At 34.3% G+C, this 27310-nt stretch overlaps 2 protein-coding genes across 9 annotated transcripts; one reads left to right on the top strand and one right to left on the bottom strand.

The window, feature by feature from the left end:
- Positions 1–822: 822 nt before the first annotated feature.
- LOC102604786 (RNA-binding protein 5-A) lies at positions 823–13601 on the bottom strand. 5 transcript variants are annotated; one of them, XM_006358537.2, is made up of 17 exons: positions 13480–13601; positions 11717–11851; positions 11477–11517; positions 11032–11241; positions 10500–10920; positions 10346–10417; positions 10133–10225; positions 9973–10052; positions 9079–9232; positions 7772–7856; positions 7094–7185; positions 6942–7010; positions 5015–5185; positions 4094–4277; positions 2439–3386; positions 1960–2141; positions 823–1268 (listed from the first exon to the last, which is right to left on the bottom strand). In XM_006358537.2, exons 2-17 carry the CDS (start codon positions 11762–11764, stop codon positions 1092–1094), a joined length of 3027 nt encoding a protein of 1008 aa, XP_006358599.1. In that variant the 5' UTR covers positions 11765–11851; positions 13480–13601; the 3' UTR covers positions 823–1091. The 5 variants fall into 5 exon arrangements, with proteins under 5 accessions (XP_006358599.1, XP_006358598.1, XP_006358595.1 ...); XM_006358536.2 differs by having other exon boundaries at positions 10500–11241; positions 11598–11851; XM_006358533.2 differs by having other exon boundaries at positions 10500–11241.
- Positions 13602–18948: 5347 nt separating this feature from the next.
- Positions 18949–24289, top strand: LOC102603990 (UMP-CMP kinase 3-like). Of its 4 annotated transcripts, none has more exons than XM_006358531.2 (9): positions 18949–19182; positions 19865–19979; positions 20086–20154; positions 21336–21390; positions 22551–22668; positions 22908–23064; positions 23165–23245; positions 23444–23551; positions 23889–24289. In XM_006358531.2, exons 3-9 carry the CDS (start codon positions 20140–20142, stop codon positions 24003–24005), a joined length of 651 nt encoding a protein of 216 aa, XP_006358593.1. In that variant the 5' UTR covers positions 18949–19182; positions 19865–19979; positions 20086–20139; the 3' UTR covers positions 24006–24289. The 4 variants fall into 4 exon arrangements, with proteins under 4 accessions (XP_006358593.1, XP_006358592.1, XP_015169497.1 ...); XM_006358530.2 differs by having other exon boundaries at positions 18949–19187; XM_015314011.1 differs by lacking the exon at positions 19865–19979.
- Positions 24290–27310: the final 3021 nt, after the last annotated feature.

Genomic DNA, 27310 nt, shown 5'->3' with positions numbered 1-27310 from the left:
TTAGGCTTCTAATTGAAATCTAAAAGTTAGAAAAATATTTTTTAAATAAATATATATGAAGTTTATTTCGATTTTAGACCTCTAATTGAAATTTCGCTTTAGGCCTCTAATTACTTTGAGCCGCCCATGTCCTCACCCGATACATAGCAAATGATACATAAGTTATGTATCATATATATAAGTTATGTATCACATACATTACTATAAATCAAATTCATACTAATTTAAGTTTGAAATTATGTATCAACAACAACATTTGTATCAGATACATTGAACACAAATACACAAATAAAGTTGTCATGTATGAGATGAGTGATATATCTAGATATTAAGAAAGAGAAGGAAAAAGGATATTTTTGTAATTAATTCAAATGGTAAGGATTTTTAGAGATTATGTTATCTTAAGTCGTGTAATTATCATAATTTTATATTTTTTTTAAGAATATTTTGTGTTTATGTTTGAGAAACCTTCGTAAAGTTCCCTCTATGCACATGGTCTGAGGAAGGGGCCTCAAGAATATTTTTGTTAATCTCATTGTTTTATTCTGGGATAACTAAATCATTTTCAGGAGATAACTTATCCGAATACTAATTACTAATAATTGATATAACTTTAAGGAACCATCAATATATTTGGCCTCCACAAAAACTACAATGGCAACTGCTAAAAATTGAAATATCACGACGAGGCCTTGAAGCAATTTTAACAGGCAATGTTCTACTTTATGGAACGAGACAGATAAGTTTATTTAACAACGGCCAGGCAATCGAAGCAGGATTACTTTTAAAATATCGATATTCAACAAACCAGAATAACAGCAGTCACAATGAAGAGAACTTTTTTACATTGCAAAACAGGTACACAAGCGAGACATCCAGACTCCGAAACATTCGTCGGATACAGGGCAAGTGCAGAAAGAAATATAAAGTCTCATACATCACATTTTTGAATAGTTCTTGAATCTAATGGCACCAATGAAAAACTAAAAAAGAAACCAACAAAATACCTAACTAGCCTAAACGGAAACATTTCTAACCGCCATCTCCAGTCCCAATCCTGGCATGGTTGTTATACATTTCTTCTCCATTTATTACATCTCTCTGAACCTAGCAATAGCCTTTTTTTGTATGAGAGTCTTGTAACTGTCACCAGACTGTGCTTCAAGGGTTGGGTCCACCTTCTTGGACTGACTTCCCAGTCCGGCTCTATGTCCAGTGCTTTGAGCTTGGACTGGCTCTACCATACCACTTCCATCCTTCCCCAATCCCTGAATTCATAACAATAAAAGACAGCAAAAACAAAATCCCAAAATAAAAGTCAGGCTTTGCGTTACGAGAAAGAATACCAAATTGCCACTTTACAGCCTGGGAATCACAAACTTATACAAGGACAAACAAAATGCAACATCCCCCTATCTTTTTGAGAAATAAACGTTGCAAACCATGATAAACAAAATTCAGCAGGATCAGACTGATGCAATCAATATAACCTTTTTTAAAAGTAAGTAAAACCAATATAAGCTTATTAGTTGGGATCTATATAGGGCACAAGGGAAGAAATATATCTTTATGTTTGTTGGGCCATGTTTTTAAAAAAATTTAAAAATAAATTAGAATTAGCTAAGTTTTAGATATGTTATAGCATGTTTACTATAGGCTCTTAGACATGTTAGCATGTTTTCTAGGATAATCTTGGCTTTATAAGAGAGATATAGGCTCGTAGAGAGCTTCTGGTGTTTTTGTTGTATTTGTAAATTTTATTTTATATAATTTTGGAGTGAGATGATCTTAAATGGAGCAACATGACATTGAGGATATCCATAAAGCCAAGCAGACAACTTTCTTGGGATTGAGCTGTAGCTATTGTTGTTGTGATTAATAAATGCTTATTGACAACATTGTCCCGTGATAATAATATAGAAATGAAGTCTTTGAGAGTTTTAGGGTAAGAAATGATACCAAGCCCTCCTGCCATCCCATGTTGCGAAGCATACGATTGCCCACATTACTCTCGTCTATAGCCCTGTCAGCCGTGATAACCTCAAAGCTCTGACTATTCGCTTCTGCACTACGTCCACCTCCAACACCAGGGGGGAAAGGAGTTGGATCAAAAACACCTCTTCTGAATGTTGAGTCCCGATCTTGAAGCCCAAGCAATAATAGAAAACAAATTTTCTAACAAGTTAATACAAATCCAAACAAATCTAGCAACCACCATTGGAATCTTCATTTTTTGAAGTTTTCCAACTAAGCAAGGTCTTGGTCAACGGAAAAGTTTTCGACTACGGAATTACATCCTATAATAGCAACAAAGATACACACTTACGAAACCCATAATGCATTCGAAACCAGGAGAAGAGAGGGAGAGAGAAGAGATACAAAACTGAGAAGACTTCAAAACAAGTGGCTTTAGCTCAAAATGTTCTATAAAATCTTACTTGAATCTCCATGTTCTGATGCATCATCTCCAAAAGCTGAAGATGAACCATATAAGCTCCTCCGCTCAGCAGCACGATCTCGGTATGCAGTTGTAGCCTGAGACTGTTCCTTAATAGATGGAGGAGGCTGTGATGGCATCTCTGAGAACCTTCTTTTACTACCAGCTGGTACTGGGGGTGTATAAGAACCCAATGCCGATGCATCTGTCCTAAAGGGTGCTGCAGAGGCATCTGCGTTTATTAATGAAGATGGACCTGAGGTTGGTGGCATGGTGTGTGACGTGGATGCACTTCCAGATGATCCTGTGTATAGAGTATTCGATTTCACCACTCCTAAACCAGAACCTCTTATGACGCCCTTCAGAGTGCCCCCAGAGCTGTTAGTAAGAGACCTAGGCCTATCCTGAGTCTCGGAACTCACAGATTGAAAAGTTGAGCTTCCTACAAGTACTGAACTGGCGGTAGGATTCTCTCTAGCTGTCAAGGGCTCAGCTTTTAACTTAGTCTTTACAGCGGGACCTACTGAGTTAGATCTGTCTTCACCCACTGTCTGGCTGTCTTCAAGAGCCACACGGGGGGCTTGACCTTCATGACTTCTTTGCTTCCACATTGACAATACATTACTCATTTTCTTCTTATTCGCAAGGATGCTGCTTTTTGATGCAAGTTTTATCTCTTTTGCCTTCTCCTTCTCTTTCTTTTCAGCAGCTATTGCTGCAGAGGCAGCAGCCTGAATAGCATCCGGCAGTGAGGCAGCCTTCTCACCAGCTATTGTAGAAGCTGGTGCAGATATAACGACTTTCTTAGTGTTTGAGCCATCAGATGACTTGGCAGTTTCAGTTTGTCCTGCTGCTGGTTTGTTTTCATTCTGATTCGTGCAGGGTAAATATTGCTGAGTCTTCTGATCATAAGTATACCAGATTCCATTGTTACCGTCATAATACAACCCTGCATAACAACAGTAATTGTGATAGTGTCATCTTTTACCTACACCTGTAACTACATACGAGGGTTTATCTTTTTTTGAAACTGATAATGTTGGACGGTACGAGGGTTTATCTTAATACATAATTCATCCCCCAAGACATATTCTAACTTGAAATTAGCGAGAATCAATGAAAGATGAAGCAGAAATAGAAAGATAGCATTATTAATATAATTGCAGCAATACATCACATAAAAATCGGCTCAACAAGACTACCCAATGGAACACAATCCTTTTGAAAGAATCAAACTTAGCACACCCTCAAAAATCAAAGTGTTTCAACAATATTTGGTTGAAGTTAAAAAAAAAAAAAAGAGTGTATTTTAAGTTGAAATTGAAAAAGAGTATTTGAAAGTTGAAATTGAGGGAGGACATGAATTTTACTCTAAAAATTAGTTAAATTAAGGTGCGTGAAAACCAATTTTTTACATTCTCAGGAGCCGACTTGATGGACATCGAGATCTGTAATTTATCTACTAAATGGACCTGTGAAATATCACTTAGACTGTGATAGAAGCCCATGGCACCCAAAAGGCACAAAAAGTGAGCTGACAAAGTGTCTACCATTTCATTTTAGTTAAGTATCATAAGCTAATGAAGTGTGCTTAACCAGACCCGGTCTACATACAATACAAAGTGGATGATGCTTTAGCATAAAATGAAAATAAACCTGTATTTCCATCATAATAGAAACCAGAAGTCGCATCATAATAATAGCCAGAGGCTTCATCCCAGACAAATCCTGATTGTGGAGCAGAATTTTGACCAGCAACTTCTCCACTGTGCTCTTGTCCACCGGTGGACAGTTTATCATCAGGATTATACTCTTTTGGTGCCCATCCAACAGCATCATACTAAAAGCATGGAGGAATAATTAGGCATACATGTCACTTGACCTTCATGTCTCGGACAATTATAAATGTGCCACATGCATCAATTAAAGCATCAACATTTTACAGTCCAATATTGAAAGATGACCAGCTGTCTACATCTAACCAATGTAAACGCAAGCTGCATACTACACAACGCCTAGGACACTCAAAGCTCTTTCTTTGTAGCAACAGTTCCCTGTCTCACCCCCACCTTGCTGCTGAAGAGAACAAACTAAAAACAGAAACCGTTGTATATATGGATAAAACAAGAGTAGGCAGCTTTTACTTCCATATATTCCAAACAATATCCCACCCACCCACACCAAGGAGGAAGCACAGCCCATTGTCTTAATGAACGAAATCAAGTAGAAGCACAGTAAATTTATTGATATGGAGAAAGTACCAAAAACACGAATACTATGCATTTGAACAATGGATGAACGATGGCTATAAATTTGGGAAATGGTGGGATATCTTAATTTATTTGAATGATACACTCTGATCAGTCGCATTAGATGTGATTTAATCAGCTTGCGCTACGAAGCAAGTATATATGAAATGCATTCACCCATTCAAACTCAAATTACTTGATCAAGATTATCTCCATCTAACCATTATAAAGAAAAATATTATCCCCACCGTACAAAGGTATCTATGGGAACCTGCTCTCAGGATTATTACAAAGAACAAGCTATAGCCAAGTTGAAGGGGAAGAAAACCTGTTGAGAAAAAGTTGCTGCTTCAATAGCAGCAGCAGCAAGGCTGCTAGCCTGAGAAGCACCAGATCCTGGTCCTAGGATACTTTTTGCATACGCAACTCTAAGAAGCTGCCCATTCTTCTCTAAAGTTGTCCCATTTGTTGCTTCAAGAGCTTTAGTAGCTTCCTCCACCTGAATCACATGAAAATAGCACAATTAAGATAAACATTTTTTACCCCAACAAAGGAGTAAAGTTCCTAGTACCCACTTCATCAAATTTTCTCATTAACAAAGAAAGACTAAATATCCTAATACCGCAAGCCTCTAAGCAATGCAGAAAATAGCAAAACATTATACATGACAATCACAAAATACAACATGATGAGAAACATGAAACAACCTAGTAGGTTGTTCTCTTTTGTGAATAAAAACCTTGCACATAAAAAATACGGAAAATTTGGGAAAATACGTAATAACTCCCTAAACTTAGCCCAAGAAACCACTTCCACACCTAAACTTTGTTCCCCTTGCTCCTCTTGTTCAAAGTGATACTACAAGTCTACAACCACCCCCTAAGCTGTCACCTCCTCTAAGATGTGTGAAGAACATTTAAGATAGGTTAGAAGAACATTTTCGGCCAATGCGTATTTTTCTTTTTCCTTACATGCACGTGGCAACATTAAGTGCTTTTATGTATTTTACTGTTCTTTCTTCTACACCCAATCACACTATTCTCTCACACTAACCACCTGTTCAACATATCCATCAATTAGCTCCTATTTTTCCACAAAAATACCAGTCCAAGCAACCGCCAATTCATCCTAGTTTCACTACATAAATTGTACTCAAGACTTTTCGAAAGTCTTAACTAAAAAGTCCATTAGCATCTTAGGAACACTTCAGAGACACTGAAAAAAGAAACAAAATAAAAGTACAAGTGGCTGCTTCTCTCTTCTCTCTTGCCATGTTTTGCTTACCCTCTATAACTAAAGATCAAGATAGAGTTTCCCATGGTCTTGCTTACGCTTTGCACTGTTATTTTCTCATCAGAAGCATACACCCACAATGATACTTCATTACAAAACACTACTGATGAGAGTTCGTCATTCATCAGAATCAGATTATGCGCAATTTCCTACAGCATTAAATGTGCTGTCAAGCTCACATATGAAAGATTATCAAAATAAATGTTTGCTGCTCGCTTAGCATTTCAGAACTCTTTTTGTGGTCATCACACACCCAACCTCCTCTTAAAATAAACTGCATTTTCCCAGCATATTTAGAAAAAAGAAATGCCCCTTTGGTTGACACCACCTTAGCCTCAGCAAGGGAGGAAAAAAAAGAGTATGGATCATTTTACCCAGCGTATTCAATGGAGGATATATGAGGCACATACGGAAGCTCTTAAAGGAGGAAAGGTCACCACAGTGAAAAGATGACAGAGAAAAAAGGAAGTAACGGTGTTTAGATGGAAAATAGACAGAACAGGGGAAAAAAGGAAGCTTGGATGAGTGATGTGGGATTTGTATAAATGAAGAGATGACATAGAGGCAGGGAAAGGAGGGATTATAAGAAAAAGGAGAAAACTAAAAAAAAAAATACAAGTGACATGTGTCCGTGCATGTATGTGCACAAAGCCCGGCCCGGACTGAATCTAGTTGAGTCATTTTATTGGGGTCTTAGTATCGCTTTAAGTGTGCAGGTGATTTTCCGGGACAAGTGACATAACAAGTTTAGGCGGTAATTTGTCTTCTCCCAAAAAAAATGGCATTTATCTTCCGAATCACCAACATGATCTACACAAAAAGTACTTTACACGAACTTCTCAAAATAGATATTCATATAAACTTTCTCATGGCAACCAAAAAGAAGAATGCCTACTCCTAGTGATATTATGTTCCATAGATGAATATTTAATTGCTTCAATAACAACCAAAACTACACGCACCGAATAGAAGTGCACAAAAGCAAATCCCCTTGAGACGTGAGTGAACTTGTCTCTGACAAGACGAAGATCCTGCACATATTAAAGTTGTTAGACAGCTCAATAGGGAGCCAGGAACACACATGAACAGCAAAGATGGCAGGAAAAAAATTCACCTTAATAGGAGCATGTTTGGAAAATTCATAACGAAGCATCTCCTCGTCTGCATTTTCATCTAATCCACGGACAACCAAGACATGCGTGGGACCTGACAATGTATCAAATTAGAATCACTCCAAATGTGCTAATTAAGCTCCCCATTTGGGGAATTGGGACTCCCTTGATCTGAATTAAGAGGGAAAAGCAACTCCAGTTTTATTTTAAAAATCCTAGTTTGGCAAGAACCTGATCGTTATTTTTGGAATCAAGATTATCCCACAGTGGCCATAATTCGGATTTGGTCCAAAGAATAAGGCCTAAAAGTTTGTAGAGCTGAAACCATATTTTTGGTTCTCCTTACCCAAATGTAATAACACCTTTATACATATTTCTCTTCCCAATTTTCTCTTCCCTACATATTTTTTTTTGAAATGGAAAGAAAATACGGAAGAAAGAGAAATGGGAAGAGAAACAGGTATAAAGGTGGTAATAATATAAAATCCAAATAACTAATAACATGCCAAACCAAGATTAGTTGAAATCCTATGTGACTTACATTTTAAGAAAAAGGACCAAAAGCAGATTAGTTTATGCTGGATATAAATTACTTAAACCAAGTCGGATCCAATGTATTCCATACTTGGATGTTCCAAATAGACCCTAGATAAAAGCTGAACATAGCATATATAAGTTACCTGCTTCGCCTCTCCTCCCTAGAGAGCTAGAGTTGGATGATGCCATGTCTGCTGGAGGAGCATCATCTGTTCGTGGCTCATTACACTGTTCCATAGAGGAGAAAAAAGGATCACTCATGGCAATCACAAGATCAAGTCATTGAGAAATTTGTGTGCATTAGAACTATAGTATGTATCTACAAACAACCCAGACAGGATATTCCTCAGACAGCAGATAAAAAACTGTCTGATTGGTGTAAAGTAAAACAAGAACAAAACTACCAAAGAAGGCCGTTATTATTTTGAACACAAATAATAGCATTCTTAACTCCAACTCTCTCTCTACAAGCCATGCATACAAGAGAAATTTGCATCTGTTAATTAGACCACATTACTAACAAATGTAGTTCATCTTCAGTCAATAAAATAAAAAATAACACAAATGGACATCTTCATAAATTATGTATAAACACAAAAGGAAGGGGCTGTGATGCAACAATTTCTGCCAACGAAGTGTAAATCCTGTTTCTTAAAAACATACCTATAATTGATGTTGCACTAAGAGTGTGTTTGGATTGGCTTATTTTAAGTAGCTTTTGGCTTTTAAGCTCTTTTTTATTTTTTTGAAGGTGTTTGGGAAAGATAAGAAGTGTTTTAAGCACCTACTTTTAGGCCAAAAAATTACTGGTTTTTAGCTTTTAGCTACTTCAAAAAGCCAAACCAAACAACCCCTAACTATGGTATTGTACTGTTGATGCTTGGTGATTAATACAAATAGTTACCAAAAAAATAGCTATAATTTAGGGGACAGGAAAAATAATAAAGATGAAAAGTAACCAACTTATTCTATTTACTCTTTGAGAGTCCTTTGAGTCTGAGTGCTGAATTGTGTGCGTATCTTGGATAATTGTGAATTCGACCAAAGTCGAAGCAAGTTACAAAACTAATGTTTTACTTGTTTCATAAATAATACCCACTCTATCCCAATTTATGAGACTTACTTTCCTTTTTAGTCAGTCCCAAAAAGAATGACACATTTCTATATTAAGTAACAATTTAACTATAAAATGTCTATTTTACCCTTAATGAAATAATTTACAGCCACACAAATTTCTACCATTCATTTTGGACCACAAGTTTTAAAAGTCTTCATTTCTTTCTTAAACTCCGTGCCGAGTCAAACTACCTCATATAAAATGGGACAAAGGGAGTAACTTATCTTCTTCCCCTAATAAAATAAAACTTGAAGGTAATGAAGGTGCTTTTATCAACATAGATTATCAAATAGCAAGGTACATTACTATAAATATAGGGTAACAAATAAGAACCTGAAAGCAAGATGTCCGCCGTGCAAAATTCACACATCCACAGATGGTACACATCCAATCAGATGGAACAGTCATGCTCCGGTGGTGACCATGGTTAGATCTTGAAGCACTGTCTAGACCACCAGGCCCACCGGGCCCTCCAGTTGGCTTGCTACTGCCAAGCAACAAAAAAAAGTTCAGTTGGTTAAAACTTTGGAGTGCTATCTATTCATATTAAGCAGAAATGCCAATAGTAATATCTAAAACTGGCGCAATACATGGTACCTCTACTACTACAAAAACAGAAATTGCAGAAAATAAAAGATGAAAATAACAGAGGAAGCTAAGTTGAAGAAATATTAATACATTTACCAGTTTCAAAAAAAAGTTGAAGAAATATTAATTACAGTCCTGATTGATCAGGGAATAAGTATAAAGGAAAATTCAGGAGAAGTTGAACAGGGCCCAGTGGATATATCTTCATCTTCTTTACTTTCTCTTACTTTCACAAAGGAAGAGAAACATTTTCTTTCTCTCTTACTCCCTTTCCTTCCCTAGTCCCCAGACAGAGACAAAATTCCATGGAAAAAAAAAAAAAGCAAAATGGAGGGCGGCCTATGACAGATATACCATGAAAGGAAACGCCAGAGATGCATGCAGTGAGAAAGCACAAAAAAAGGAAAAAAAAAAAAAAAAAACTAGTAGTCTAAAGGTAAATTAGAGTGGTCCTATCACAAAGAAATGATGGTTCAAGAAAGCATAAATAATTGACTCAATTGACCCTACATGTGCAAGAGAAAGTAAACAATTGGTGCATTACACCTTGGCATCACAGACAATCTCGCAAAACATAAACTGGCAATGATAACGAAGATAACAAATTAGTGCCCTCGAATGCAACAAAATTATATTTACCTGTACTCAAAAAAAAGCTTCCTACCATCCACAACTAGACCCTCATCCCCAAGTTTGTCCATCATTGCTTGGGCCGCATCCTATTTCACAGGGCTAAGTTCAATTATGTGCTATAATAAAATGGAAAATGCAACATTTGCATATGATTAATTTTTCATACCACGGAAGGGAAATCAATAAAAGCAAATCCACGAGAAATGCCAGAATTTCGTTCTTTGATCACACGAACATGGCGTAGAGGACCCCACTCAGCCTAAAGAAATAAAAAACATAGCAATGGGAGAAATTTGATGAGCACAAATACAGCTAAATTGGGTGGGCGACAAGTAGCATGTGGGAGGTTGAGCGAGAACGAGAGAGTAGTAGAGAGTACAAGGATTTGATACAAATCTTCTTCAGTAGTTTTTTGTGAAAGGCCTTTGACAACAACAGTCGCTGAAGGAGCCTGCATTAACATAACAGAAGCCATGAGCCCCTCCAAACATAAAAGCAAATGGGAAGTGCAACATAAGAAACAGGAAACATACCACAGAATAATTGTCATGGTATCTTTTATCATCACGATCTCTTCGTCTCTCACTTCTATCGTATCGGCCATCATCATAACTGTCCTCTCTGTGACTGCGACTATGACTTCGACTTCGAGGAGATCTTGACCTCAGGCGATCATCATGACCTCGAGAACGAGAACGTGAACGCTCATGCCTTCTATATGGACTCGGATCCCTCTCACGACTCGATTCTTTGTCACGTTCACGCTCGTGGGATTCACGTCGTCTCCAATTACCATCTCTCCTACTGCCTTGTTCATAGTCTGAGTCATAACTATATCTACTGTACTCATAGTCTCTTTCACGGCTATCCTCTCTGTTGGGGTGAGCCATACGATGTTTGTAGTCATAATCATCATAGGGGTCATCATGCTCCCGTCCCCCGTACCTAGCAGGCCTGTCAAATCCAGCATCAGGGTAGTTGTCAAAACTGTGATAACCATCTCTGGATGTGTTAATCTCATGATACTTATCAGCTTCACGAATTTCATGATATGAATCAACGTACGGCTTCTCATGCCTTCTGGAATCCCTCTCCACAGGGTACACTTCTTCATAACTTCTTCTCCTTGTCGGAGGCCAGTGCCCAACTGCTGCTGGTGGATGAGGGTAGTGCTCTCCTTCCAGTATATCACGGTGATAGGCACCCCGGGGATAAACACCATCCCTTGAAAATCTATCGTCTAGAAACCTCCTATCATCAAAAGAACCACCAGCCCTGCCACAAAACTATGAGGCAAAGGCAAATAGGAAAAAAGGCAAAGAAATAATGGAAGAAATGAAGCTTCAAGTACCAGCATAATAAGCTGAGTACATTAATAGATTTAGAATATTTCTGTTAAATGTTTTCATGCTATCAAGGTGACAAGTAAAATATTATTTAAAATCTCAGGGAAATAAATTTACCATCAAGCAATTTGATTACCCTTTTGGTGAAAAATGATAACACTCACCGGAAATCTGGCTCCTGAACTCCTCTATAACCCTCCAAAGCCTGTGGATTCAAGAGAATAAGTTGTGTCAGCAAGTTAAAATGATGGATGGAAGTTTAGGCAAACCATTCCACATCCTCACTCTCCCATGGCTTTCATTCATTGTTCTTTAAGAGATGCCGGAAAAAGTTTTGGACAATCACATGACCCTAGTTTCTTGTTTATCATCCATTATGTGATTAAGAAAGGAACCACAATTACGCTGTTATTTTCCCATCCTTGATGGGGGCCATATCGACCAGGATCCATTTCTTGCAAGAGCCACTGGTGTTATTCCTGCAGAACTCTTGATGTTCTTTTTTGAAGTATCAGCTGCAGAATGACTGTAAGGCTTTCCTGTAATGCATGCACAAACAGATAGTCAAGCCATCATGAACCAGGAAACAATCGTCATGATTTGGCCTCCCCTTTACTGGACTCCTCAAAATCAAAATCTTCCCAGAACAACTCTTGAAACATTGTAACGTACAACTAAGATCTTCATGTAGGAATCATCAGACATATGTTACTGAATATCATCTGAACCTGAAGAGACTACTAATCTCTAGGAGAAAGATAATGGTTTTTGGTTGTTCAAAATTAGAAAGTCACATGATAATTTCACTACAAAGGACACCACCACATCAAAAAATTACTAGCAACAGAAGCACAAAGAAAGCAATGCCCATCTGTGAAAAGTCGCTGTTGATGTGCATTTATATGGGTCAAACCACTATACACCAGTCAGTTAGAAAAATCTACAAAATATGCGATTTTTTTTATTTATTTTTTTTGATAACCAAGAAATCCGTCTGTGACCCGCCCTTTGGACCAATCACAGCCTTCTAAACTCGGTGGATAATGGTCCCGCCCCTCTACCCTTCTCCACTTAAATACCGGGCTTCGCTTTGCGTGGTGTGGGGATTGAACCTGCGACCTAAGCCACAAATCCTTCACCTTTTGCCACTCGAGCTATGCCTTGGGGGCCAAAATATACGATATTTCAAAATACAGATCCTGCTGTGCTCCAACAATATCAATTATAAGCTCAGCAGTTAATGTAAAAATTGATATGTGGAGACCCCAAAGTGGTAACTTTATCTTCAAAGCATACTTAGTCTAATATGAGAATAGCATGCTTATGCACCAGCATGCTAGAAGGACAAGGAATGACCTCATGCTTCGTCTTGACTATAAGTCCTCATGGGAATAGATGGACACATGTATATATGTCAGCATCTCCACATATACCCCGTCTGACCAAAGCATATAAGGTAGAGTCAAGGTAGTGATCCATGGAGGTAGTTGTTCATATTAAAACAGGTGCAAACTCACATCTATGCTTGGGTTGTGCTAAGAGGAACACAAGAGTTAAGAAGTAAAATGAGCAGAAAGGGTGAGGTCCAAAAGAAACAAACAAATTTAGTGGCACAAACCAGTGAATATGGACCATTACTCTATACAAACATTTCAATCTCCCACATCAGATAACTACAAATTAATAACAATTGCAACAACACTGATAAAAATTGAAACCAAATCAAAAGAAAAATTACATCCACACTATGTAATGGTAAAATATGATGAAAAATGTGAAGATATCCTTGAATAATGACCTTGGTAATCAAAAAGATTGCTTTTTTTTTCTTTTCCCTTGTTGTTTTCAATCCAAAATTTGATTCTCTCAATTCAAAATAGGGTACTAAAACCCATAAAAATAGTTTCCATTAACTTTGAAGCTCAGAACAAACACATTAAACAACAATTAACTTGTAAAAATCACCCAAAAAAGCAATAAATTTGGATGTGAAGCTTAATTAATACAGTGATAAATCAAAATTAAAAAAAAAACAATAAACATCGAAAAACAATTTACAACAGTACCATTGACATTTTTTTTAGGAGAGGGATTAGGGTTTTATTTTGGGGAAAGACATAGAGGTGAGAATCAATATAGAGAGGACGGAAGATGGAGGAGATCTTACAACTCAGCTTTTAAATACGATCGCCGATAATTCGCCGGAGATTGAGATTCTAATGGAGCAAAGCTTTCGCCGCCGATGGAAAAAGCTGTTCGGTCCAAATGTGAAACTCGACCGTAAGAGCGAAATTATGTTTTAACGTGAAATTGGGTCCGGAATTGCAGGTGTATTCGGGTCTCCCACAAGGCCCAATATTTAAGTCCACAAAAATGTTTTTATTTTTGGAGAACTTTCGCAAATAGCCATTATAATAAACTTAATTATGTTACATAGTTATAGTTTGCATATTTATGGACTGTAACTATAGTTTAAGTTGCCTCGTTTGTAGAATTTGCGGGTATATTTGTATAATTCAGTTATTTTTGTATAAACTCAAAATAACGAATTTATACAATTACTGTTATTTATACAAATTATATTATACAAAAATTACATTATACAAAAGTTATACAAATGTGTGAATTATACAAAACTAAAAAGCTGAGTCGCGTAATTATAGTTAAAAGTAGGTCACGAATTGTAATTAAGGCAAACTATAGCTATGTTAAGTAATTAACTAGTATATATTTGCTTATACGTGTAATTTTCCCTTTATTCTTTGCAACTTTTATAAAACACATTAAAATAGGTGTTGATTGTTTAACGCATCTATATTTTCAATAATTATGTATTTTATTTGAATTGCATTTTGATATATTGTATTTGCCTCTAAATACAGTATATTTGCCTTTAGATATACTAGTATCCGTACCCGCGCGTTGCACGGTTAGTTTATATTGTAATTGTAAACACTAATTTAATGACAATATCAAAATTCGACCTACTATAAAATGATATTATAAAATTTACATTGGAGATTATTAGCACTTAACACCTTAACATGTTAAAATAGAATAGTTATGAAAATAAATCAATATATAAGTTTAGTTCATTATCTCAATTTGATGACCATAATTTTTAGTATTATTTAACTTATTTATTTTCAAAATTATTCAAAGTCATAAATAACTCTCACAATTTTTATTATATTCTTGTTAGCATAATAAAGATATAAGAAAATTTAATTGTTATATTAAAATAAAATGTAATTTAAAAAGTCCTACTATTATGATAATGTCAAGCATAAAACTAAGAAGTTTTAATCACTTGAATGTCAAATTGTAGGCATGCAATTCAAAATTTTAAATTATATCTTTTAATTTTTCTAAAAATTATATATCAACTATATGATATTTTAGTATCATATTTTACCAAAAAAAATTGTGGACTTTGTTGCTCACATTTTAAGCCTTCTAACCACTATCATAGTGATAAATAAGACTGTTCAAATAATCAAGGGTGAAGAATGAGAAAGTAATAAAATGTTAGTTTTTTTAAAAAAAAATAATAGAAATAATTGCCTAAAGTATGAAGATATCTACATTTTTGAACCATCTCAAGTCTTTCATCGTCCTTGTCACTATTCATATTGATTTTATTATTGCAATTTGAATAGTGATATATACATGTAAAAAAATGAAGAATAAATAATAGTATATTTTAGAGAATTACTAAATGTAGCCTTCATCCACTAGTCTTCCCAGTGCCACAATTATATATAACCCCTTCTATGTATCTTATTCATATGTTGCACTCTATGAATATTGTTTTTCATATTGTTTTAACCTAATATTCAAAGAAAATAAGAACATTAAAATTATAAGATTAATTGTTTTTTTTACTCCAATATTTCGAAAGAAATAAGAAAATGAAAAAGCAAAGCAGACTATGAATCACTAAAAATAAAACTCAGTAGAAGTAAAATTATAAAATAATCAAAAAGAGTCATAAGTATGACAAATACTTGCCTCCATCTCTTTCATATAAATTATGAAGAATACTTACCTATGACTTTTCTCTCGTTCATCATTTGATTGTATATGTTCTAAAATTTGTTACATAAGAAATGAAGTTGGTTAACGTTAATGATTGACAGTGAGGAAAAAGTTATGGGAAGTGGGAGTACTTTTTTTATGGGTTGTAAATTTTATTCTTTTCTTTCATAATTTTTAAATTGAAAATAAAAAATCGTTTTTGAATAAATTTAGGAATCTGCAAATGTGGGAGTGAAGTTGATTAGAGTATCCTTTATTATAGGAATTCAAAAGGTAATTTAACCGTGAGATGTTTTTTTATTTATTTGTAAATGGCACTTTTTTTCTTCAGATTTTCAATTAATTTTGATAATTATATATTCTATTTTTTGTGTTGTTGTTGTGGTCTTTTATGTTTGAAATTTATGATATTAAATTAATTTGGTAATTACAAATTTTATAATTGGTTTTGGTTATTTAATATTTTATTTTTTTTCTATTTTTCTTTTTCTTTAATGTTTTTTTTATTAAAAAAAGTGCTTATCCCATAAATAAATTTTTCATTCAAAAATGTATTTAAAGTTTTGATATAATGTATTGGGCAGTTTAAATCTGTCGATTTAAATTTAAATAGCAATTAGTAAATATATCTATTCTTAAAAGTAAGTACATGACATATTTTAGTTGGTTACTATTTTTTTATATATTGAAAGGAAATATATATAAACAATAGAAGTTCTTATAATAAAACCTTACGTAAAGTTTTTTAACACTTCAAGTTCAAGGAAGAACATGGCAACAGAAAAATTTTAACATTTTTTGTTTATATTATGGAAATGTTTATATTCGTATAATATTTTATTTGCAATTCATGTTAATTTAAGGTAAGTTCAGATTATTTTTTTATATCACTTAAATAATTCTTTAAAGTTATATAATGTTAATTTCTATTTATTTTTTTAAATATGTCACGTTAATTTAGAAAACTGCTTCAAAATTTCTAATTTGATTTAATATTGTTTTGTTTTTGTTTTTAAAAATTTTCATTTATTATTTAATATCTACTAATTTTGTAGTGCTGACACGTGGCAGTTTTTTCTTCTCCTATTAAATATTATATATAGATAGATTATATCCCACTTGTTTTATTCTCTTGCTAGCCTCTTTTCTACCCACGTCCCTCTACTTCTATATGTATGTGTATATCAATTTCATTTAACGTATCTGGTATCAGTTTCATATATCCAACATAAAAACATATTGATGAATCAAGTGTATCCGGGAATAATTACATCTTGGTTATGAGACAGCACTGATATATCTAGTGTATATATGATGTATCTAGTGTATTTGTACATAAATACATATATCTTGTATCAAATTTATGACACAATCAATATATTTATGCATAGATACATACTTTAAGGAACAAAAATGAAGACATAGTTATCACTTATCTAGATACGTAGATGTGTATATAGATAGACGTGTATGGTGTAATTATGCTTTAACTAGTGGCACTTTAATAACTATTTAGTATCAATTACGTAACAAGAAGAGAGGGGAGAGAGCGGGATAATTTTTTCGTGAGGTAAGAGTTTTTATGTTTACACTATAATATCTCATAAGTTATGTCCCGCATAAGTTTGAATTTGAATGGCAAAAAATTATTTATTTAATTAATAAAAATGATTACTAATCCATTTAAAAGACAAATCATGCAATTGAATAATATATATTTTTATTTTAAATGGAAAATCTACACACCATTATTTAGAAGTTTTGATCATATTTAAAAAAGTTGCATAAAAACATATTTCGCATCAAAAATTAAAATTCAATTTCAAGAGCGATTTGTGACGACCCATCATGTCATCACGCCACATTAGCATCACATAAGTGCCACATGACACAAGATTGCCCACATGGAGTGCTTACATAGGAAGAATGCTAGTTCATAGTGGAAGGTTCACTAGACATATGGAGAATTCCATTGGAATACCTCAGAGTTCTATTAATTTTCATAGAAGGTCCCTGAAATATTTTAGTTGTGCAAAGTATTCTAGAGAGGGGGACTTATTTATAAATATATAGAGACTTGTCTAACAATAATTATTTACATATTAGCCCCAAGTAAATAGTATAAACAAAGAGACATCTATTTGTAAATTTTTCCAAGCAATCTTTCAAACAATAAATAAGAAAAAGATTTACTCGAGCGAATTGTCAAATACAAAGACTAAGAACGTGACAGATCACTAAATCACTAAAAAAAACTTGTCTTGCTATAAGTATAAGTCGGATCACTAGTATTTAGTATATTTTTTTGAGAAAATGGTCTAAAACCCTCTCAACCTATACCCGAAATCCCAACTACACACTCCAACTTCACGGGTGTCTTATTACCCTCCTAAATTTCATATTTCTCTATTTTCTACACACTTAAACGCTGACCTCAACACATAAACCAAACAAATAGTCCACGTGATTGCACGCGCCGGATCCCCCACCTCTTCAACTTCCAAATTTTGTTTTTTCCCCCATTTCCCTCCTAAAACGTAAAAGACCCAAAAAATATCCTTTTTCCTTTTTATCTCCTTCACCATTTGCTGTGTATTTTGAACTTGATGATCGAGGGATTTATAATTTCTGTTGATGATCGAAGGATTTTGCTGTGTATTTTGAACTTGATTTCGTAGTTATCAACTAATTTTGGGTCTGATTCATCCATACAAAGCTTATTCGAGTTTTCATTTGCCATTTTTGATGAATTTCGAGAAAATTCAAAATTCAAAATTCAAATTAGAGACCTAAATAAGAAATTAGAGCAGATTACAAACCCTAAATTCAAGATTTGAAGTAGAAATGAACATAAATAACTAAACCCTACTTATTTTTGAGAGAAAAATCGTGAATTTTTTCTAAAAGGAACAAGGGTTAATGGTGGGGAAGAAGAAACAATGGTTTATTGAAGGGTGGGGAAGATGACTGTTGGAGAAAGAAGAAATTTTCGTCAAAATTCACCTTCTAACACGCCTAAAGGAGGTGAGAACACCTCCTATGACAGATCAACGTTTAAGTGTGTAGAAAATAGAGAAATATGAAGTTCAGGGGGGTAATAGGTCACCCGTGAAGTTTGAATGTGTAGTTGAGATTTTGGGTATAGGTTGGGGGGTTTTAGACCATTTTCTCTAAATTCTGATGGATAGTTTTGTTACCAGACTAATTATTAGAATCTTAGTACAAACTATATTATAATTTTGAATATTTAATAATTCAAGACAGATAAAAAATTATGGTGTTAAACATATTATAAAATGGAATATAAGATTTTTAATACTACAATTATATAATATTTATGTGGCTATAATGACTTCTCATTAAAATAAAATAATTTTCAACTTTAAAAAGGAATCATCCCTACCTTCGGAGGGACCCAGTGATTTGAACTTGGAACTTTGATGTTAGAGGTCTCAAGTTCAAATTTTCTTACATCGGGCTTGCGAAAGTAAAAAAATTGTCTTTTGAGTCGAGCTGGTCACATCGGGCTTGCGTAGTGGAATCATACCTGTTACTTGTTAGAATAAAAAGTCACAGCTATTAACTACAACTTTCCATATTCCCCACCCAAAACAAATTCATTTCTCTTCTTGTTTTTTCTCGACAAGCAAATAAAAAAAGGTTCGTTTTCATTGGAATCAAAGAGACCAAATCCCCAAAACTGTCACTTGTAACATCAGAAACTGAGAATTATTCCCATTCTATTGGGTCTTTCTTTATCTAAAACATCATAATATATATGTTCTGTTCTACTTCTGCAACTTTCTAAGAAAAAATTTGCAGTATTGTCCAAGTTAGGTACTTTCCTTTCTCAGTTTGCTTGCTTTTTTTCATTCTTTAAGATAAAGTTGTGAACTTTGTTGTTTTGTGAAGGTATAGTTCTTGGAAATTTTGATGGGAGTTGAAAAAAGGGGAAATTTTGTTGTTCTTGGTAATAAAAAGTTCTATATATATATTATGCTGTCTGCCTAGTCATAGATAGATGATTGAGCAATTGATATGATCTGTATTCTGTATGATGTCTTTAGCCTGTGGAATTGTTGGTGAATTTGAGTAGAATCGGAGCTAGAATTTTGAGTATATGAATTCGGAATTATAAAAAAAGGTAAATTGTTGGATTTTGAATAAATTATTTATACTCCCTCTATCTCAAATTATCTGTCGTGTTTCTCTTTTATAAGGCATACGAAGGAAACATTGATTCGAAGTGGTTTTTGACTATTTTATCCATCCTTTATTTTTAAACATTATAGAAGTTTAAGACAACTAATTATTTCCCCCATTATATTCTCAATAGTAATTATTCTTGAAAACTATAAACAACTCATTAGTCAAAATTCTACTACTCAAATGAGGTGTTTGTAGTTTTCAAGAATAATTACTATTGAGTATAAAATGGGGGAAATAATTAGTTTTTTCTTTAAACTTCTAAAATGACAAATAATATGAGACAATATTTTTCACAATCACTACAGATAAGTTGACAGGTAGTTTGAGACAGAGGGACTACATATTAAGTGGATTTTTGACACAAATACAAGGTCTGGGCTAAAGTTAATTGGTTATAGGTACTGTTGTAGTGCTGAGCCAGTAAGTAGCACTGTAACTCCGCCCCTGAATTCAAAAGTCTTCAGTATGATAAAATTTTCTAGCAGGAAGTTTTCAAATCATTATTGTTTTTCTTTTTGTGAACAAGGGAACTGCAGGAACATTGACTAACTAAACATATTCTTTGTGTGGGCAATCCAAGATGGATTTACACAAGGTGAGAAAGAATCTTTGGTGTTTTCCCAATTATCATTGGAATTTCTGATTTTGACTCCGTTATAGTTATCCGTCTTGTCTTAATTTTATATATTCAAGTCTGTCTTCATTGTCCTTCAAGTAATTGGTTAATATGCTTGTGAAGGTTGGGATCATGACGTGTACTGTTTATCATCGTAATTGATTTGGTACAACACAGATTGATGAATTCTCTTTGGTTTTGGATTAGAGATTTGAAAGAAAAATTATTTTGGTTAATAAAGAGAAACATGTTGCAAGCTAAAATGATTTCAGTATTGAAGTCAGGAAACATTTGATTGAAATCGAGAAATATTACTGAAAGGCAGTTTGAACCGGTGAAACATACTTTTGGATCAACCACTCATAATTGTGTCAAACTAGGCTGTCTATGTTGCACCCCTTATGTGTTGCCCTTCCGGAGCCTGCGTGAATGCAGGATGCTTCGTGAACTAGGCAGCCCTTTTTTATAGTTATTCATCTCATCTTAATTTTATTTTTACCAGTCTTTCTTAATTGGTAACATGCTTGTGAAGGTTTGCTTTTCCTTTGGGATCATGAAGCATGTACAGCACATCATCCTAATTGATATTGTATAGCACGGAGCTATGAATTCCCATTGTTTTCTGATTAGAGATTTGAAAAAAAGAAGAAGCTAATTTTGTAAACAACGAGAATGTTTCATAAACTAGAATTGAATTGTTTCACTACTGAAGTCAACAACATTTGAGGCTTGTGACCAAGTATACAATCCGTACTGGTAATCTTACAAACAAAAGTTAATTCATATACTGAAGGCGAAGCATACTTTGGGATCCCTCAGGAAATCCAATTTCAGGGGGATTCCCCGTATAAATTCTAGTGATAATTTTTCACATGCTATGCCACACTCGCTGCTGAGTGCACATGGACTCTTCACGGTAAGGCATGTCCTGGTTCGTAGTCTCATTCAACATGACCTTTTCCAGCTCAGATATTCAAAGTTTGTTTAGTAATAGTCCTGGCTTTGTATAATACAGACTTATCATTCTAATGTCGATGTGATAGTTATTTTATTAGTCTTGCCAATTAAGCTAATATTGTCTCGGGATGGTGATTTTCCTCTTTTTTGAATTAAACCATTTAATACTGTTTCTTGATCATCTGATTGTCTCAATTTTGCAGGAAGGTGATAGAGGCTCAGCAAAGCAGAAGAAGGTCAAAATTGTTTTTGTTATAGGTTGGGATGTCCGTAATTCCTTTACTTGCACTTCCTGTTGTAATTACGTCTACTGCATTTTGTATCTCTTTAGATGAAATTAAAACTGCATCTTGTGTTCCTGTTTCATCATGAAAAATGTATCTAGTTTTATCTGGTGTTTGTACATAATATCTTATTTGGTAACGGTGGAAGGTGATAAAAATTGGAAGTGACATACTTTTTCTGCGGCTTCCATGCCTTGCATATCCGACCACCAGCATAAAGGAAGGAAAAGAACAACATTTTGCTGTGTTTTTTCTTTACCTTTTGTTCTCATAGCTTCATCTAATAGGTGTTAAAATGAAAGCTGAATTTAAAAGTTGAGTGTGTGTAACTTCTGATAATATGCTTTCTGTAAACAGCATGATTTTATGATCAGTTTAGACATCTGGATTTCCACATCCAGTTTTGTTCAAAATGAAACAAGAAACGTTGTTCGTTGATGGTTGTCAAATGATCTTAGTTTAGATCATGAGGGTAGAATTGACATTCGGAAATAATGGAGGTTCATTCTAGTCACTAGTTATAGTTATATCAAAGTTAAATATAAAGCAAGTTTGTGTTATTTCAAACGTCAGGGGTAGTATACTGAACTTGAGGGCTACAGATATGCAATCTGCTATAAAAACTCATAATGAATAACAGAGGCAGGACTAGTGTGGTTTTGCATCTCAGTACTTTAGTTGTATGCATGATCATAGACACGCCTAAGCGCGTTAAAGGCTTATTCAAGCACTTGGTCAGCTATAGGAGATGTCAATGATGAACAGTGGTCGATTAAGACAATGGCTTTTAACAGTGTATTGGTTGAACAAACTAGAAACTAAGTTCTTGAAGAACTTTTTAATAGATGCAAGTCTCGTTCTAAACCTTCTTTTGAACTTGCTTCAGTGTGCTTTACGCCTTTTCATGATCAACCTTGTAAGTCGTTAATACAATGCTAGCTAATACATACATCCCCAAGCATAAGGAGTACTTAATAAGATCGCAATTCACAAGGGACATTGTCACATAAGTGTTATGGATTCTTTTTCTTGTGGCTTATAGCATGTGATATTGCAGATCTTTTTATCTCTATTATTTTTAGAAACATAACTTCTTCCTTCCTTATTTTCATGTTGTGATGATTCATGTTACAGGTGGTCCGGGGAGTGGTAAAGGAACACAATGCAAAAGAATAGCACAACAATTTGGATACACTCATCTTAGTGTTGGCGAGATTCTACGTCAAGAAATCAGTTCTGGTTCTGAAACTGGGTAATGTTACGATATTCAATAACCGTTTTAATTCTCAATAAATCCGTAGTTGTTACCCTAGTATGTAAACTGATTTGCTCCTAGAGCATATACAATGCAATTAGTTTCATCTAAGAAATCCTCTATGGTGTTACTTGGAATAAGATCATAATATCCACTTTGTAGGCTTACAGTTCTGTTAAGTAAGAATTTTGTATGCCACAACGCTGTCTTTATTTCTTTCGTTCGGTTTTTTTTAGCTCTATGATTCAGAAAATTATGAAGGAGGGAAAGCTTGTTCCGTCGGATGTAACAGTGAGGCTTCTTCAACAAGCCATGCAGGGAATCAATAGTGACAAATTCCTTATCGACGGCTTCCCCCGGAATGAAGAGAATGTTAAAGCATTTGAGGATCTTGTAAGTTAGTTTATTATTCAATTGTTTCTAATGCAAGTCAGTAGCACACTGATTTTGCTTGTATAATTTGAAATAACTATCGTTTGGGATTTCTTTGTAGACAAAAATGGAGCCTGAGTTTGTCCTTTATCTAGATTGTCCACAAGACGAAATGGAGAAGCGCTTGCTATCAAGAAATGAGGTATATTTAGCCTATGTTTCTCGGGCTCTCCAAAATGCTGCCCCACCCGTGTTGGACCCTCCAAAAATGCATTACTTTTGGAGGATCCAACATTCACCTGACAATTTTTTTGAAGAGTCGAGGAACATAGTATTAGGGTACATCGATTTAGCACTTATATCAAGGATTTTTTTTACTTAATTCAGAGTAACTATGCAGGGAAGAGAGGATGATAACATCGAGACAATAAGGAAGCGATTTAAAGTTTTTATGGAGTCAACTCTCCCTACAATTGAATACTATGAATCAAAGGGGAAAATTAGGAAGGTAAATCATAAATTTATGATCTTCTTCTATTGTTGAGTAGGTTGGTGGACGTAGTATAAAATGTTTTAGATATTGAATCTGTATAAGATGGAATGATTTTAGTCAGAGGTGGGTGCAACATTGCAGCACCGAGTTCATCTGAACCCAATACTTTCGACTCAATGTAGAGCATAAATTTATATGTAATTGTAAATTTGTAACACATAGTACTTGTGAACTCATAAATCTTAAAAATACAATAGTTCAATGCTAAGAATTGAACTCGTATAGTTTAAATCCTGGATACATCCACCCGTTATTTTAGTAATAACTGCTTCCTTGTGTCTGAACATATCAGGTTGATGCTGGAAAATCTGTTGATGAGGTTTTTGAATCCATCAAAGTCATTTTCTCACAAGGAAAAGATAACAAGGTGCCACCAAGCAGACACAAGTGCAAATGCTTGATACTTTGAATGGATGAGTGTCTTCAACGCTTGATCATTTACAAATATATTTATAAATGCGCGAGATTTAACTTATAGATACTATCCGTGTGCTTGAACTTGTTGCAATAAGTCATGTCCTGGTTATGAATCCACTTATTATTGACGGCTAAAGGCCAATAGTCGTCCTTCTGGGGATTTGATTGTGTGAAAAATTATATCGCAAGTGTATATAAGCTTAACTTTGTATCGTATGATATCTATCATTTTTCTTGTTGATGTATGAAATGCAAGGCATAATAATGTGTTATGAATTTAAGTAGTATTATATAATGTGTTAGCTATCACTTTGTGATTTCTGTTGAAAATTCCAAATGACATATTATTATTGAAATTATATTTTCATGTACATCTGTTCGTCAAAACACCAAAAGGTTTCCAACTTGACTTGGTAATGTACTATGTGTTGGGGTTTATTTGCCCTGATTTCTTACCATAAATAAGTTTTCCTTTTAGGAAAAGGTTTTAATATTTTGACTAGTCCTTTTCTTGTAGGAAAGGTTTTAGGACTCTATAAATATAGGCTTGTTCCTTCTAACTTAATTAACATTCACAATGTAGTCCTAGGGTTTTGAGAGTTGCGGTTATGGGGGAGAGTTTTGTGTACCTCCTTGTATTCAGAGTGAATTGTTTGAGGTTGTTTCTCTCCATATTTTGTACTCTCATATTTATAGTGGATTGCTCATCTCCTTTGTGGACGTAGGTCGATTGACCGAACCACGTTAAATCTGTCTCTTTTGGTGTGTTTCTCGTTTGNTTTAGGACTCTATAAATATAGGCTTGTTCCTTCTAACTTAATTAGCATTCACAATGTAGTCCTAGGGTTTTGAGAGTTGCGGTTATGGGGGAGAGTTTTGTGTACCTCCTTGTATTCAGAGTGAATTGTTTGAGGTTGTTTCTCTCCATATTTTGTACTCTCATATTTATAATGGATTGCTCATCTCCTTTGTGGACGTAGGTCGATTGACCGAACCACGTTAAATCTGTCTCTTTTGGTATATTTCTCGTTTGTCTTCTTACTCATGGTCTTTTGAGGTTTGCTTTGCTAGCTTCCGCATTACACCTGCTTATTTCGATCCTAACACTATGTTGTAGTTCGTTCGTTTAAAAATGAATGTCTATGTGATAATTTCACCTTTCTACGGTATCTCGTGCACTAGTGTATTAGTGTAAAGATTGTTGTAAGTATTTGATAATACGTGATAGTTTCACCTTTCTACGGTATCTCGTGCACTAGTGTATTAGTGTAAATTAAGATTGTTATAAATATTTGATACAATAGTCGATGTATGTGCAAGTTGAATTGAATGTCACTTTCTTTATAAGGGAAAATGTCAAGACATTCAAAAACATAAAACAAAAGTAGCTACTAACAAATAATGTGACAAATGTTTCAAATAACTATAAGCAAATGAGTACCAAGTCAAATTTTGTTTTTATTTTTTGATCGTATTATATGAAGAGAGTATTCAATGTTAATTGAAATTGTATAAGGAAGGTTCCAGTGAGATTATGATAGGCAAAGACAGATTCAAGATTTAAATTTTATGAATTCATATTTATTATTTTGTTATAATTTTCATGAGTTTTTACATATAAATTTATGTTTCGCGTTGAAAATACTGACGTTAAATAAACCTAATAGTACTGATACTCTACATCCTCCTCTAATTATATATAGCAATTAATTAAGATGCCATGATCCGGCTTTTGATTTTCAATCACTTGTCTTTATATTTTGGCTTCACTCTCCAAAATATTAAATCTCTAATCCTTGATTAATAATACTTATACCTTCATAAACTGCAAAAAATAAACACAAGAAAACAGTTTTGGCCCTTCAATTTTTTATTCTTGAATTGTTAAGGCTCTCTCCTAACACTATATAAACCTTTGCTTAGGACACATTAATTAGTACACAAATCATATCATTAGAGGTTATAATTAAGTGGTTAAGTACTCTCTAGGCAAATAATTAACACAACTTTTGTCATGGCAACAGGGATTTCAGCTCCTAATTATACAGCAATTGCCTTGCTAATATTGATAATCATTTCTCCAATTTGTTGCAATATTCTTACTAGTACTAAAAGTGCTAGAAATTCACCAGCTTTAGTACCCAATGTGTCAAGTGAAAAAGTTAGTAGAGAAAATGTTTCGTCAAAAGAAAAGATACGGGGCATAAATTTGTTATTGCTTAATTTTGGGGGTTGCGCCTGCAATTTAGAGTTTGTTAAATATTAACAAAAATAAAAACACTCACTTTGGTACATTTAACAACAACAATAATATACTCAGCGTGAAAATCCATAAGCACGATTCGAAGAGGGTAGTATAGATATACCTTATCATTACCTCGTCGAGCTAGATAGATTATTTTCGAAAGACACCCAACTCAATAACATCAAATTCAAGTACAAAGAAGAAGAAAACAGTGTTGGAAACATAACAACTAACAGGGAAAACAATGCAAAACCTTTGAGAAAGGAACAAGAACAATAAAATAGTGTGATAATTAATTGAAGTACAATTAACAACAAACAATGATAGGTATAAAAATAAGAAATACTACAATAATACAACTAGTACAATGAAGTAACACTAAAAAAACAAGAACAACCATCTACTATCTACTAACCTTCTACCCTAACACGCGACCTCCATAATTTGTTATCTAAGATCACGTCCTCGATAAACTAAAGATGTATCAATGTTTTAAGCAATCACTCTCCCCGTCTCCCGTGATGTAGCCAACTTGGGATTTCCTGCGAGATCTGTTAAACTGCCGGATCGAAGCGATTGCAGCGAAGAATTGATCTGAAACGAAGCACTTCGTCTATAGACATTGTAGAAAGAATAGAATATGCGCCTAATCGTTCTTCTCGAATCGCTCCAGTACGATGGACCGGGGGGGGTCCGCCAGAGAAAATGCAACACGATAGAAGCTCCGCCGTTCTTCGGCCTATTAAAGGATCACTTTTAAGAGTAATTTCCCTGGATAGTCACCCATGTTTAGGAAATTACCTTGGAATATCATTTATGTTTGTTTTAGGACCACAATATCACCCAACTTTACCTCTTTTCCTTAAAATATACTTACACAAAAAAAACATTATCTCTCTCCTAATAGAATGTCATGTCACATTATTCCTTTTTCATTATTAACATTTTTAAAAGAAAAATTAGACAACCCAGATTACCTACTAAAAAAAAATTACATAGCCCAAAAATTTCTACCCTAGTTCTAGGGGATTAGGCGGCAAATCCAAATATGA

Source organism: Solanum tuberosum, unplaced genomic scaffold (genome assembly GCF_000226075.1).
Source record: "Solanum tuberosum cultivar DM 1-3 516 R44 unplaced genomic scaffold, SolTub_3.0 scf00274, whole genome shotgun sequence".
Lineage (NCBI taxonomy): Eukaryota > Viridiplantae > Streptophyta > Magnoliopsida > Solanales > Solanaceae > Solanum > Solanum tuberosum.
The sequence above is the reverse complement of the archived record's forward strand: the minus strand, read 5'-3'. Positions and strand labels throughout refer to the sequence as shown.